Here is a 16,496-nt window from a genome sequence, read left to right on the forward strand (position 1 = left end):
AATGTGGCATGTTTCCTTAAGAGCTACATCCACTGTTTTAACATAGTGTAATTTATTCCACACTGGGCATGTGTATTTAGCAGCAGAGTAGCAAAGCTCAAGGTCAGATGTCTTCACTGTGTCTGGTTGTGATCCCTAGGTTGTGCCAGTCAGCTTTCGTACGATATTACTTCTAGCACCCACTTTTTGCTTGATAGTCAAACAGTGCTTCTTATATGTCAGAGCACAGTTCAGAGTAACTCCCAGGTATTTTGGTGTACTGGTATGAGACATGTCATTTTCTCATATCCCACACATGCTAATATGGCATGTGTAGGATATGAAAGAAGCTTCCCCGCAAGATCATAACACATTTGGAAATCCCCTGGGCAACGTCTTTGTAGAGGATTGATTTTCTCACACCAGAAGTGACTTGCAGCATGCAACCAAACAAGCAAATAATAATAATAATAATAATAATCATCATCATCATCATCATTTTGTGATACGAAATCCAGTATATATATCTCGTTCGCTGTGACATACTGTGTTTTGTGTCAGTATAACAACAACAACAACAACAACAACAACAACTTTATTTATAGACTGCCCTCTCTTCCTAGGGGGCTCAGAGTGGCTGTAAAGCGTGTGTATGGCAGCCATTATGTGCACATGTATTTATACATATATGCATCCTCAACCTACAAACAGCCCTTAAGGACCAAAAGGTTGGTTCCTGATTTAAAGCGGCATTTGATACTTAGCATGAGTACAACAAAAACCCCATCTTCCCACCCCTAGTCATTCCGGAGTCATTATTATGGTCCTGCTTCTGTTATTTTTAGCATGGCAACGTTACAATGTATTCTCCAAGCTTCTTTGTTGGTTTAATGAAATTTCTAATTGTGAGCAAGGCTTTCTAATTTCGTCCTTTGGGGATATTTGAGACATTTTAAAAATTAAATTGTTATTACAATTAAAGGTCGTAAAAAGGGACTGCAGGATTAGCCTGAGTACTGGAGTAACCTGAATATCAAAGTATTAAACCCAAATGAACAGTTTTCTCCCTCGGGCATCAAGGGGCTATAACAGCTGATGGTGACAATAAAGTTTAGGATACCATGGAGCACACAAAGTGTTTCTTAAAACATATTTCTCACTAGTTACTTGAAATGTTTAGATCTGCTTTGGAAATCATATTTGCCTGTGGTAAGAGTGGGAGGATCAAATGTGTTCCTTTGTCAGTGACAAGCTAAGCACTGTTTAAGCTAAGAGATGACCTGAAAGACTGAATCCATCTATCCAAAGATGATGACAAGATAGTTGAGTATGTACTTATCACAACTAATTCAATCCAAAGTACTGAGTCATGACACACTTTCTGCTGGGGTATTTTTCACCTGAGGATATTAAGGCCTTCATCTGAAAATATAGTTTTTCAAGAAAGAGATGAAATATATCTGAACAACTCCAGAATAATCTTGTCCCCAGGCACCGTGCATGCATTAATAGCCATATACATTTCTAAATACAGTATTGTGATTATTATAAAAAGTTGAGCATTATCCAAAATGCTTGGAACCAGGAATATTTTAGAATTCAAAGTTTTTTGAATTTTTGAATAATTATAGTTGAATATATGTACATAATGAAATATCTTGGAAGGGGGTCGCAAATCTAAATAGGAAATTAATTTATGTTTCATCTAAATCTTGTACATGTAAATTTGTATACGATATTTTCGATAATTTTGTTCATGAAACAAACTGTGTGTATATTGAACCATCGGAAAGTAAGGGCATCACTAGCTAAGCCAAACATGTAGACAATTTTGGATTGAGGAACATTTCAGATTTTGGAATTCTAGATAAGGCATGCTCAACATGTAGTGTGGAGACATTCATTTACTGAACTCCTTTTTAGCAGGGATTTCTGTCTTGATATTCCCCAACAAGGTTGACGATTATAAGAGACTATAGGAACACATGTCAGATGGTCATAAGACTGTTTTTGAGTGTTGTAAAAAGGTCAGCACAAAAATCTCAAAGCATCATCTGTCAGAGATGCTTTGAATGTGATTTTCCTGCTTCTTGGCAGGGGGTTGGACCGGATGGCCCACAAGGTCTCTTCCAACTCTATGATTCTATGAAAACCTAAGTAAACTAAAATAAAAATGGTAAGGACGGCACTAAAGCCAGTCTACCAGTGTTTTCTATTGAGTTCCTCTAAAAGAACAGTAATTTCACTGCCTGTTAAAAACACTGGTGACACTCAATCCAGCACTGTGGGTTGAGGGAGTGTTGTGCAGCCATGGCCTTATAATCAGGACAACTACCTTTTTGTAATTACACTAACTGTCCTGTATATATCGGTGAACATGAAAGAGGGCTTCAAATGTTTGCATGTGCCTCCAAGCCCTAGAAGTCACAGGAAGTTTCTGTTTACTAACAGTAGGCTGGGTCCCAGATTATTTCAAAGACTATATGAGGTAAGGCCAATGGGCTGTAGTTGGCCATCCCTATTTGAACATCTATTGTTTTGTCGACATAGCTTTTCTTGATTCACAAATTTCCCTACTTTTGTAATCTGATGGTTACAAAACTGCTGGTCTCTATCTGAATGATCCAAATCAGGTACTTTCTAGGCACCGTATCATTATAATTACAGCTCATACAAAAAAGGCCGGGTTTTTAGTTCTCTGCTATTCATGCTGAACTGAAACGAAATGTTTCCTCTCTTGGGCATGATGGAAATATACTACTGGACAGTGTTGTTATGTACCATCGGACTCACTTATAGTGATCCTATCCTGGGGCTTTCTTGGAAAGATTTATTCACATCGCTCTTCCTCTGAGGCTTCGAGAAGTGTGACTTGCCCAAGGTCACACAATGTGTTTCCTCGACCAAGTGAGTGTTGGAACTGTGGTCCAACAGTCCAGCTACTACACAACACTCACTCTTACTCTATCCTTAATGAAGTGCCAACTAAGAAAGCTATCATTCCTGAAGATTATCCGTGTTGTGTCTCTCTAGCACAATCAGCTTGGAAATCCTTACACATGACCATGCATAAATAGGGCAGCCAAGATCCCTAATTCTGAAAGGAACAGTAGGATTAGCAAACTTTTTGACATGGTTTAACTTTCTTAAGTTTCATGCAAGGAAGACTCCAGCAATACATGGAGCGAGAGTTGCCAGATGTACAAGCTGGGTTTAGAAAAGGCAGAGTAACAAGAGACCAAATTACCAATATCCACAGAAAAATGGAGGAATGTAGGGGGTTTCAAAAGAAATTCTGTTTAATTGGCTATTCTAAAGCCTTTGACTGTGTGGATAATAATAAATTGTGGCAAGTTCTTGGTGGTATGGGGATACCAAGTCACCTTGTCTCTCTCCTGAGTAGCAACAGTAAGAACTGACCATGGAACAACCGACTGGTTCAAGATTGGGAAAGGAGTACAGCAGGGTTGTATTCTCTCACCCGACCTATTCAACTTGTATGCAGAACACATCATGCAATGTGTGGGGCTTGACGAATCCAAGGCTGGGATTAAAATTGCTGGAAGAAACATTAACTACCTTAGATATACAGATGATACCACTTTGATGGCTGAAAGCAAGGAGGAGCTGAGGAGCCTACTAATCAAGGTGAAAGAAGAAAGTGCAAAAGCTGGGTTGCAGCTAAACATCAAAGAAACCAAGATTATGGCAACCAAACTGACTGATAACTGGGAAACAGAGGGAGAAAACATGCAGTGACAGACTTCGTATTTCTAGGCACACAGATTATTGCAGACACAGACTGCAGCCAGGAAATCAGAAGATGTTTACTTCTTGGGAGGAGAGCAATGACCAATCTCGATAAAATAGTGAAGAGTAGAGATATCACCCTGTCAGCGAAGATCTGCATAGTTAAAGCAATGGTATGAGTGAAAGAAGATAGATGCTTTTGAACTGTAGTGCTGGAGGAAAATTCTGAGAGTGCCTTGGACCGCAAGAAGATCAAACTAGTCCATACTACAGGAAATAAAGCCCGACTGCTCATTAGAGGGAAGGATAGTAGAGGCAAAGATGAAGTATTTTGGCCACTTAATGAGGAGACAGGAAAGTGTGTAGAAGATAATGATGCTGGGGAAAATGGAAGGAAAAAGGAAGAGGGGCCGACCAAGGGCAAGATGGATGGACGGTATCCTTGAAGTGACTGGCTTGACTCTGAGGAAGCTGGGGGTAGTGACAGCCAGCAGGGAGCTCTGTGGTGGGTTGGTCCATGAGACCACAAAGAGTCAGAAGCGACTGAATGAATATACAACAAATGCCATGCAAGTGAACAGACCCCTCTCCTATTTTGTAATATAACAGACTTTTCTTTCTCTTTGTATGTATGTAAATGTAAAAGTTGATTTATTTGTGCTCCATGAAGAATTTGCTTATGTAATTCTCTTAGGTTCTCCCTTGTTCATAAAAATTAATGTCCTCATTTCATTCAGTACTGGTCCTCCTATTCAGTATTGGAGATGGAATATCTAGTGTCTTTGTAGATGACGTTTTCTCAGAGGGCTTCCTATTAGTTTCAATAAACTCAAGCTGTTAAGAGATTTACACTTCGGTGTTTGCAAAGCTACTGAACTGGAATATTTACTGAAGTGAGCTGTCCTTTGCTCTGTGACGAAAACAGAGCAGCAGCCAACAGAACCCTGACACTCAGAGTTAGATGAATCATTGCTAGATTATTATTCTTTTAATTTGCAAATAAAATATGTTTTATATTCATAAGAAGAGTGAAACCCAGTGCTAGGCATTTGTGTTTGCCTGTGTGGCTCCATCATGTGGATCTGAGGTAACTTGGGGAAGTATGTGCTGCTTATATTCTTTAAATAAGGAATTTGTTCTTAACTAATGATGAATATGCTGAAGAAATACAGCAGAGGAATCAGAAACAAAAATTAGAGCCCCAGGATTCAAAAACTTACCAAAAGACATGAAATGTGCATGACATGGAATCATAGAATCATAGAGTTGGAAGAGACCTTGTGGGCTTTCCAGTCCAACACCCTACCAAGAAGCAGGAAAATCGTATTCAAAACATATCCTTCCATATTCCAAAATAAGGTTTCAAGATTATTCTTATTCTTATTACTATTATAATTATGTTTATTTATACCCTACTTTTTCTCCCCAAAGGGGAGAAAGCAGCTTGACTTAAAAGCATCAATATACAATTTAAAATGCACAAAAGTACAAACAATAAAATAGAACTAAACACAAGCAGCATTTTAAAAAATCAGTTAAAATGCATCAAAACAGTTAAAAACCACAACACCCTCTGACTAGATCTTAGACACCTTCATCTTTAAAAGCCTGTCTGAATAAAAAGGTTTTAGCCTGCTGCCAGAAGGACAGCAGGGGGGAGGCCATTTTGGCTTCCCTGGAAAGAAAGAAGTTCCAGAGTGAAGGGGCAGCCACTAAGAAGGCCCTCTCACTTATTCCCACCGACCGAGCTTGAGAAGGGGGTGGGACTGAGAGAAGGGCCCCTCCTGAAGATCTCAGGCCCAGGCAGGTTCATACAAATTGATATATATAGAGAGAGGCAGGGGAGGGAGAGGGAGAGGTCATACCAGCACTTTGAATTTTGCCGGAAACAGACTGGTAGCCAGTCAAGCTGCTGCAATGCGCGGGGGGGGGGGGGGGGGGGGGGGGTTGTCCGCTCCCTATAGCAGCAGTTCTTTGGTCCAGCTGAAGTTCTTGAGCGCTCTTCAGAGGCATCCCCACATAGAGCGTGTTACAGTAAAACAAACGGGATGTAACTAAGGCATGGACCGCCATGGCCAGATCTGGCTTCTCAAGGAACAGGCACAGTTGGCACACAAGTTTTAATTGTGCAAATGCATTCTTGGCCATCGCCGACACCTGGGCCTCCAGGTTCAGCGTTGAGTCTAGGAGAACTCCCAAACTGTGGACCTATGTCTTCAGGGGAAGTGTAGCTCTATCCAGCACAGACAGGATCCCTATTCCCTGATCTGCCTTCTGGCTGACCAGAACTACCTCTGTCTTGTCTGAATTAAGTTTCAATTTGTTTGCCCTCATCTAGTCCATTACTGATGACATACTTTGGTTTAGAGTCAGGACAGCTTCCTTGGCATTAGATGGAAAGCAGAGTTGGATGTCATCTGCATACAGGTGGCACCATCTGCAAAACTCCAGATGACCTCTCCCAGTGATCTCATGTATATGTTAAACAGCACGGGGGACAAAATGGAAGCCTGAGGAATCCCAAGGGTCAATGGCCAAGGGTTTGAACAGGAGTCCCCCAGCACCACCTTATGGGTATGGTCCTCCAAGATGGGCTGGAGCCACTGCAAGACAGTGCCTCCCAATCTCATCCCAGTGTCGGGCCAGGAGGATACCATGGTCAATGATATTGAAAGCCAATGAGAGGTCCAGGGGAACCAATATTGACACACTCCCCATCTAGCTCTGTTAGTGTAGCAAGGCAGCAGCACTCTTTGGCAGAGAAGGCTAAAGATCTTGCAAAACTACAACTCCCACAGTTCCACAGCACTGAATAGTAGTTAAAGTGGTGTCAAACGGCATTAATTCTGAAGTGTAGATGCATCCCCAGAAATTAATTGACTCCTGAAATTTACATCAGGTTCAAATGGCTGCCCATCACAATAATAATTTTAAATTTCCATACTTTGAATCTGGGGAAAGCTATCTGTCCTAATGTGAATAAAAACCTGTCCATCTGTCAGAGGTCATCTTGGAGCAATGGAAGAAAGATGCCCCTCAAATTGTTAAAAAGCTGATCTAAAACAATCCAAGCCAATTGACTTAGTTCTCAAAGGACTCACCAATGAAAAGAAATTGGCTTCCCAGAAACATGTTCTGAAGGGACCTTCCCCAAGAAAGAAGACAAGGATGAACATGTAGTGTTTACTTCCCTACATTGTGGGTGAAAACAGGGGTTCCAGAGTGGGAGTCCTGATCAGTGTAATGTTCTAGGGGAAATAGTTTCTCTTGGGGAATTGCTGTGCATTTGGTATAGCGTATATGTGGAGCGATTTCCACGTGTGTCAAAGAGCTGTCCGCCCACTACACATAAACACAGCCTGCCGCATTGTCTCTCTGATTAGCTCCATGTCAGGTGAAAATTAATAGGAAGATTTAAATTATAACCCCTTTTATATTCTCTTGGCAGAGAATGGAAGGATCTTTAAATTCCAGGTAGTCTCACTAATTTGCATGAATACATCATGTTCAGACATGAGGAAAATACCATTAAAGAAACTAAACAGATGTGAAGATTTGAACATGAATACATCAAGATGAAATCAAGCCATTGACTGACTAGCCCAGCTGTCTTGAGGATGGAGGCAAGAGCATTTTTACCCATGAGTTACACCCATAGAAATGTCCGGAGGTCTGAAAGTACCAGAGCAGTACTCCAACTTCTAGCAAGCAGTGGTAGACCCCAAGAGGGGGCATTGACCATTGGACCCAAAGCTTCTTTGGCCACTGGAGAGATATAGTACCGGCACTAGAGCCTGTGCCGTGGCAATCAGTTCCTTCCATTGGATCAAAATGGGAAAATGGGTTTAAAATAAACACAAACATGATAATTTCTGCTTCACCCACTGGTGTTATCCACTGTGGCAATATGCCTTTGGAAATGACAGTCAGGCCACCACATCATAGCACCCTCCTTGACTTTTCCAATCCTAGTTTAGGATATGTACTGTAAAGGCATTGCTTGAGAGCAAGCTGAATCCTCATATTATCCTGCTTGTAGGGAGTTATTATTTGGAAGTTATTACAGAGCTACAGTAACAGAAAATTGAAGTACAATTTTGGCACATACTGGGTGTGGTAAAGTGTTCACATGAGCATCCAAACATACTTAAATGTGTACATTCTGTAACACAGTTATAGTTCAGGAGAATGATCTCAGGTGAGTTACAATATCCAATAAATACTTATATAAACATTTTGCAACAACAAATGGCAGAAAAGGTAATTTGAGTATCTTTTATCCAAGCCGAAGGCTTTCATGGCCAGAATCATTGGGTTGCTGTGAGTTTTCCGGGCTATATGGCCATGTTCCAGAAGCATTCTTTCCTGACGTTTCGCTCACATCTATGGCAGGCATCCTCTGAGGTTGTGAAGTCTGTTGGAAACTAGGCAAGTGGGGTTTATATATCTGTGGAATGTCCAGGGTGGGAGAAAGAACTCTTGTCTATTTGAGACAAGTGTGAATGTTGCAGTCGGTCACCTTGATTATTTATTTATTTATTTTTATTTCCTATATATTTATACCCCACCCTTCTCCTCCTGAATTAGCATTGAATGGCATTGAAGCTTCAAAGTCTGGCTGGTTCCTGCCTGGGGGAATCCTTTGTTGGAAGGTGTTGGCTGGCCTTGATTGTTTCAAGGGAAAACAAGGGAAATCCTGACATGAAATAATCAAGGCCAACTAAGAACTCCCAACAAAGGATTCCCCCAGACAGGAATCAGCCAAGCTTTGAAGCTTGAAGGGACCAGAATGTTTTGGATTTCAGGTGTTTTTTGGATCTTGAAATACACTTCCAAGCTCCATAGAAAATAGATTAGAAGGTTTCCAATTATAAATACATGCAATGTGATGGGCAGCTTACTTAAATGTTTATAGCATATTCTAAATATTGCAGTAACAGCTCCATTCCTCAATTCTGAGCATCAGTTGTCACCTGAATTTATACCTTGTCAGTACTTGATTTGTTTCAGTGGTTTGCATCTCTTTCTTATTACTGTTCCACGAAAGGAAACTACTTAGCAGATGCCCAAATCCAATTTTCTAGCAATATGGACCTTGCAGATCTTGAGTCCTGATGTTTAGTTTGTAAGCTGTTGTGACAAAGATCCAGATTGAAGTTGACAGGCTCTTGATAAAGTCGTGAAGCTGCCATGCTCCTGTTTTCAACAGCCTTCACATTTCCTTAGTTTTTAAAAAGGGAGAAAGGATTTGAATCCTATTCAAAGGACCAAATGTGTTTCCTTGCACAAGATAATAATAATAATAATAATGACAAAAACAGCAACACTTTATTTATATTCTGTTCTATCTCCCTGAGAGGATGCAGAGGAGATTGCAATATACATAGATAGGCAAACATCCAATGCCTTTAATACAGTGGAATGCACATACAAATACACAGGACAAAGGTAAAGGCTTCCCTTTTCATCTCCAGCTTTCTGGAGTTGGTGCTCAACTCTGGCCATGGGAGGTGCTCTTGTTCCATTTCCAAGCCAAGGAGCCCATAGATACCTCATGGTCATGTTGCTGGCATGGCTGCATGGGTGCCTTTATTACCTTCCCGCCAAAGCGGTGCCTACTGATCTATTCACATTTGCATGTTTTCGAACTGCTAGATTGGCAGGAGCTAGAGTTAACAGCGGGAGTTCACCCCGACCGGTATATTATTCAGTATTTGGGTTCACTTTGCCCAATCATTGATGTAGCAATCTTACAGTCACTAACCAAACCACCAAAGGTAGATTTTTATATCGCTTTAACCCATGTCCAGGCAGACAGGACATTTTAGCAAGCAGAGTAAAGATTTGTTGTAGAATTCACACAGAACTAAGCTCACATTGTCATCCAAGGAGTCATGGACAACATACCTAAATTTCATCAACATACAGATTTCTTTTCAAGCAAAAAAACTGGGAGAAAAAACTTCCACAATGAATCTATCGGATTTTTGTTAATTATATTATTTATAGACAAGGGAGTATATGAATATGGGTTACACTTTTGATTTTGACCCACAAACACTGCAATTGTCTTTAGAATCAGAAAATGCCGTTAAGTTACCAGTGGAGTATTATTATCAGGCTAGATGAGGATTATATACAATACTTTAAGGAAATACCTATCTATAGTGTTTGGTTTGTAAAGGAACATTCACCCACACATGGGACATCTCTGCATCTTGCCGCTGATTCTGAGATTTTGGATCTGCATAGGCAATGAGGACCAAAAGGTAGACTTACACTGAAGATACTGACGAAGAAGGTAAGAATCTTTCTCATCCTCCTCAATAAAATGGAATCCATAAAGAAAGAAAGCTCAAATTTTGCCTTCTAAATAAATTATTTATCTCAAAAGTATGTCTTAACTTTTAATTTTATCACATCTCATTTATTGATTGAGTTTAATCTGGAAGTGTTTGAATTGTTATCTGTTTGCTCCCTGGAGAATTTGCAATACTGTATTTAAGCACATAAATGCACAAATTTGCTTATTTTACACTAGTAAAGTAAATACTCCTTTTGTGGGTTAGAAACTTTAATCCTTATTCCATTGTGCTTTCTCCTTTCTTTCTGCTCTTTCTCTTGATACCTTTTGTGGCATCCACAGCATGGCACAAAAAGTCCCGTTCAGTCCAACAGGATACTTAAACCATGGTTAGAGCTTCTCAAGTTTTCAGTATCAAAGGTGGAGATTTTAAGGTATTTAAGTTTGTCTGAATCATATTTGTGTGTTTTTTTTTTAAAAGGCCAGCAAAATGCTAATATATATGGACAAGGGGAGAATTACACAAATGCGGAGGACTCTATGATCAATGTGTTGTTGAAGGCTTTCATGGCTGGAATCAATGGGTTGCTGAGAGTTTTTGGGCTGTATGGTCATGTTCCAGTAGCATTCTCCCCTCAAATTCTGCTTGCATCTGTGGCAAGCATCAGTTTGTTCAGAGGACCTCTGAGGTTGCCTGCCATAGATGCAGGTGAAAAGTCAGGAGAGAATGCTACTGGAACATGGCCATATAGCCCAAAAAACTCAGCAACCCAGACTCTATGATCCATTTACATGCTTTAAAAAACCTGACTTTTCAGGTTGAGTTTGTATGTTCATGCTTTGCCAACCACTTAATGCAGTGCTTCTCAAGTTGGGGATCAGACCCCTGGGGGGGGGGGGTCATGATGGGAGTTTCAGAGGGGTCACCAAAGATGATCAGAAAACACATATTTCTGATGATCTTAGGAACCCATTTGGCAGAGAATGCTGAAGATCTCTCTGCTGTCCTTCTCTTCCTTTTTTGGAAACAGGCAGTGAAGCCTCCCAACAAAAGCCCTCCTCCTGCTCTCTGGATGTAGGTGAACTAATACTCCAAACCCCAAGGTCATTGCCCACCAAACCCTTTCAGTATTTTCTGTTGGTCATGGAAGTTCTGTGTGCCAGGATTGTTTCAATTCTATCATTGGCAGGGTTCAGAATGCTCTTTGATTGTAGGTGAACTATAAATCCCAGTAACTACAACTCCCAAATATCAAGGTCTGTTTTCCCCAAACTCCACCAGTGTTCACATTTGGGCATATTGAGTATTTGTGCCAAGTTTGGTCCAGATCTATCATTATTTGGTAGTGCTCTCTGGATGTAGATGAACTACAACTCCAAAACTCAAAGGCAGTATTTTTTGTTGGGCATGGGAGTTATGTGTGCCAAGTTTGGTTCAATTCCATCATTGGTGGAGTTCAAAATGCTCTTTATTATAGGTTAACTATAAATCCCAGCATCTACTACTCTCACATGACAAAATCAAATCCCCTAACCCCATCAGTGTACATATTTGGGTGTATCGGGTATTTGTGCCAAATTTGGTCCAGTGAATGAAGATTCATCCTGCATATCAGATATTTACATTGCAATTCATAACAGTAACAAATTTAGAGTTCTGAAGTGGCAACAAAAATAACTTTACTGGAAGTCACCACAACACGAGGAACTGGATTAAGAGGTCGTGGCATTAGGAAGGTTGAGAACCACTGATTTAATGGATGTATTCCCTCAGAAAAATGCTACATTTGGAACATGGTTCCATGACAGGGATCTGTGGATCATTGCCTAAGGGAATAGAAAGAAGAACAACAACTCTTCAATACAGCATTTTCTATCCGGTGCATGTGTGTATTATTTTCTCTTCCCTATCTCAGGAATGATGCACTTCCAAGTTGACGCATACCCCCCGTTTGACCTGAAGCTGATGAGTTTATGTTAAGACAAGTATCAAAACCTATCTCATGTTGTATTATTTTCTGGAACATTTCTCCCCTTCCCCCCGGAATTTGGGAGCTCACAACTCTCAGGATTTTAACATACACGCAATTTTCAGATGGCTGACATCATTGAAAGGGGGAGAGGCCGGGGAAATACAACATATTGTGTACATTACCTCACAGTGATTTGCGTAATAGGTTCTTCAGAGGCAGGAGGGTATAAGAGGGAGAGAAGAAGTAACCCACAAAGGAGAACTCAGCAGCAGTTCTATTGGATGCCTCATGTGCTCAGAAGGGGAAGGCAACTTTGAAGCTCAGACGCATTAACAGCTGCAGAAACATAGGGAGCTCAAGCAACCCTCTGGAAACCTCTGGCGAGGAGTAAAACACCAGGAGAGAAGGTAATTTCTATTTAAATGTAATTGCCAGGTCTGCCTGCATTAAAAAAACTTTTTCCTTCTTATTAACTACTGCGATCAAGAAGCAGCACATGTCTGTAAGCTAATATATGCCGTTCTTGAGCTATGCTCGTGATGATTATTAAGGCATGCTATTTATTGGGGAACGAATGCCTTTTTTGAGCAATTGCTTTGTAAAACTTTAAACCAGAAAGTCTGTGTTTCTTTTAACTAGCAATGTCTTATGTTTTAAACACGTGAATTCCAACAATTAGATAGCAAAATAATTCCAAATCAGTTTGAAATGCCTGAAAAATAACAGTTCTTCACTTGCCAGGTATCAGATCAGAAAGGGAAAGCCTGGCAAATACATTGAAGTAAATGTTCTATTCTGACATCTACTCGCTCATTAGCCTAAATCGTTAGATTTAGGCTAATGGGGTTAAAATGTGCTTTGAATCCCTAGCCACAGTATGAAATAACAGTCATCTTTTCATGTTTCAAGATGTTTTGAGAGTGTTAGGCATGTAGTAAAAATAAAAATTGATTTGTGTGAATGTTTTTAAGAGCTCTTTTAAAATAGTGTACATTTTAGGCCAGGCATAATGTAATTATTTGCTAAAACTCTGTTTTAAGTATGCCTATTTGTGTTTCTTGGTTTGTTTTATTCCCAATGTGTCTGGTGTGAAACAAAATCTGATTTGATGTTTTGAAATGAAGATTACATTGCTTTAGTTCTTTAGTAATGAAAAAGAATTCAGGTCATTACAAAGGTGAAGGTGTTTGTGTATGTGCGCTTGAAGACAGACAGAGAGGGAGAGAAAGATGTTCATCATGAAAAGGGGGTGATAAACCTAAATGCATGCTGATTCAGCCCTCATCTTTGCTCAAAGGCAAACTTCCCAAGTCATTTGAAGATGCTCATGTAAACTGAGGGAATGTCCAGAAAAATTACAGGAGACCAAACGATCATTTCTGCAGGCAACTTCAACAGGGTTAGATAATAACGCAAGAGCCTGAGTTTATCTTCATGAGTGTGCCATGTTTCTCTGAGTCATTAAGAATGTTGCATGTGTTACCTATTTTGTTCTCCATCACCGTGTTTCTCTTCCAGGACTTGCATTCCCGCAATGGCATCTGCTCATCTGCTCCTGCTCTTCTTCTCCCTGGCTTTCACCAGTGTTTGTGGCAATTTGGGGCAGTCATTTCCAGAAGAAGATGAGAAAGAGGAAAAGGCTAATTTGGATGACATTTTCCAAAGGGCAGAGAGCATCATCTTGAGGTCTGTTTTCAGGAAAATGGAAGAGGATGAAGAGGATCCCAACAAAGGTATGTTTAATTATTTAGGTCTTTCACATTACACAATTATTGCAATTATCTGAGTCCCTTCAGGGAAATAGGATGGAATATAAATAATGATGATGATGATGATGATGATGATTATTATTTCACTTTGATATTGCATTCTATGGGTTCCTGGGACTTGTAGTTTTGTATAATATACCAAATGCTCTGCCAGAAAGCTCTAAATTTATTTATTTATTTATTTATTTGGGGTGCTTCTACCCCGCCCTTCTCAACCCCCTAGGGGAGACTCAGGGCGGCTTACAAAAGGCACAATTTGATGCCCAACAATTCACAAAATACAATATACAAAATTACAATATAACGTCAACAGTTATAACTAGTTAAAAACAATCTAAACAGTACAATAGCAGCAATAAAATCATCTTGTGGTCAATGTTCGCCAATTCATAAATCCATAATCCATCTAGCATCGTCATTAAAAGTTAAAAGTCTCCGGATGTAGCCATGGCATTGTATTAAAGTTCAGTAATCATGTGGTGGGAAACAGACTTTAGCAGCTGAAATGGCTTTGTTGTTTATATATTGGGTCCCCGGTATCTGCTGGGATTTGGTTCCAGGACCCATCATAAATACTCTGTAGATATCAACTCTCATTACATACAGCCATGGTTGGTTGAATTGGTGGATGTAGAATATGTGGATATTGAGGGTGATTGGATGTCCCTTTTCTTCCCTGAAAGGTTTTCAAAGTGGACTGTAACTTAGATGATGTCAATGACAACTGCAAGACAGGCACATGTCTCTTTTGGTAATCACAAAGCAATGGTCAAGTCATACTGTTATTGTTTTAATTTTAAAGCTAAAGCATGTTTTTTAAAAAAAAAAACTTTCCCTTCTATGTTCAATACAAGGCTAGCATAAAACAGCTTGCTCATTGTTACCTTTAGAACAGGAAAAGCCACAAATCCCATGATTCCAAATACTGAACCATGTCGGTTGAAGTGGTGGCAACCTGCATTAATTTTACCATTTTTTAAATCATGTCAGAACCGACTTGAGAATATACTGCAAGCCGCTTCTGGCGTCAGCCCCAGCTTCCCATGTGGGGATATGAGAGAAGCCTCACACAGGATGGTAACACATCCGGGCATTCCCTGGGCAACGTACTTGCAGACGGCCAATTCTACTATAAATTGATAGGAGACTTGCAGGAACAGAAACTCCAACTCTGAGTTTATATTCTAATACTCAAACCATTATCACATTGTGGCTCTGAATGTTATTAACAATGTTACACATTTTATTGGACAGATTTAAATACTCCCCAGTTGGACCTGATCACCAAAAGGCAGCACCCTGGGAAGAGAGATCTATACAGTCTGGAAAAGAGGCAACATCCTGGGAAAAGAGACCAAGATGATGGTTTTGATCTCTACTCAGAACTGCAGAAGAGGCAGCATCCTGGCAGACGATCCCTATGGGAACAATACCTTGACATCCCCAACAGCCAGCTGGCTTATCTGAATGAATTATCTAAGAGGCAGCATCCAGGTAAGAGATACCTGGCATACAGCAAGCGACAGCACCCTGGAAAGCGAAGTTGGGATGAAGAGACCGAGGAAGTAGAGCAGAGCCTGGAGAAACGGCAGCATCCAGGGAAGAGGTATCTGAGTTCGGAGAGTCCAGATTACACTGCTCCCTGCGACCTGCAGGATTCCTTGGAATGCAGCAAAGGCAGCTTGCTGCTTGAGTTGCTAGATAGCGTTAGCCAAGGCCGGGGAGAAGAGAAGCGGCAACATCCTGGAAGAAGGTCTTTGTTGGATGGGGAGGTGGAGGCAGAGGAGTGAGGTACAGCGTGTCTCTCTCCATGTTTTTCATTGTTTACATTCCTTTGAAGGACCCCCGCCCAAGTCTCCAGACTTTTCAGAAGCCCACTCATATATGCCCTTTTCAACTCTGCTTGCTGACCTACTTCATTGGTAGTTCTTCACCGTATGTTCCTTCCTGTCAGGCTACGATTTGGCTGGAGCAGTGCATGGAAGTGTGGATTTCATTTTAAGGACACATTGAGAGGCACGTTGTCTGGCTTGTCCATCTGCTTAAAATGAAGCTGTCTTAATAAAGTATAGTTCTGGTATTATTATTTTTCTACAAGCACTTGTAGCCCAAAGATACATGCAGAATGAAAGGCATATTGTCATATCGGTTGAATATCCCTTATTCACAATACTTAGAACCACAAATGTTTTGGATTTTGGAATACCTGTACTTTGATATATATACATAATGAGGTTACCTTAAAGTTGGGACCCAAATCTAAACAAGAAATTCATTAATGTTTCATATATACCCTATACACATAGCCCAAAGGGGATTTTTACACATTATTTTTTAATATTTTTTGTGCATGAAATCAAGTTAGTGTACATTGAACCATCGGAAACAAAAATGTCACTATCTCAGCCACACACGTGGAAAATTTTTGGAAGAGTTTGGATTTTAGATTTCTGGATATGGGATGCTCAACTTGTGATATGAGAATGGGATGTATACCTAGATGCTCAACAACGACAGCCTGGTTCCATAGAGATGTGTCCATGGCAAGTATTCCATGCTCATGTTTTAATGTCCTCACATTACAAATATGTGTCTTTAGCTGTCTAGCAGCTATTTCCCTCTACACATTGTGAAGCAGGCCAGGAGACAAGCACCTCTGGATTTATGTGGCTTATGGAGGGTCCTCATCCAATTCATGGAAGCTCCTAAGGATCCTGATTC

General features: G+C 40.4%; 1 protein-coding gene across 1 annotated transcript; it reads left to right on the forward strand.

The window, feature by feature from the left end:
- The first annotated feature begins 12,185 nt into the window (after positions 1 to 12,185).
- On the forward strand, positions 12,186 to 15,861 carry TRH (thyrotropin releasing hormone). Its single transcript, XM_060766249.2, has 3 exons — positions 12,186 to 12,413; positions 13,525 to 13,739; positions 15,030 to 15,861. Exons 2-3 carry the CDS (start codon positions 13,541 to 13,543, stop codon positions 15,563 to 15,565), a joined length of 735 nt encoding a protein of 244 aa, XP_060622232.2. The 5' UTR covers positions 12,186 to 12,413; positions 13,525 to 13,540; the 3' UTR covers positions 15,566 to 15,861.
- Positions 15,862 to 16,496: the final 635 nt, after the last annotated feature.

The sequence above is a fragment of the Anolis sagrei genome, chromosome 2 (assembly GCF_037176765.1).
Source record: "Anolis sagrei isolate rAnoSag1 chromosome 2, rAnoSag1.mat, whole genome shotgun sequence".
NCBI lineage: Eukaryota > Metazoa > Chordata > Lepidosauria > Squamata > Dactyloidae > Anolis > Anolis sagrei.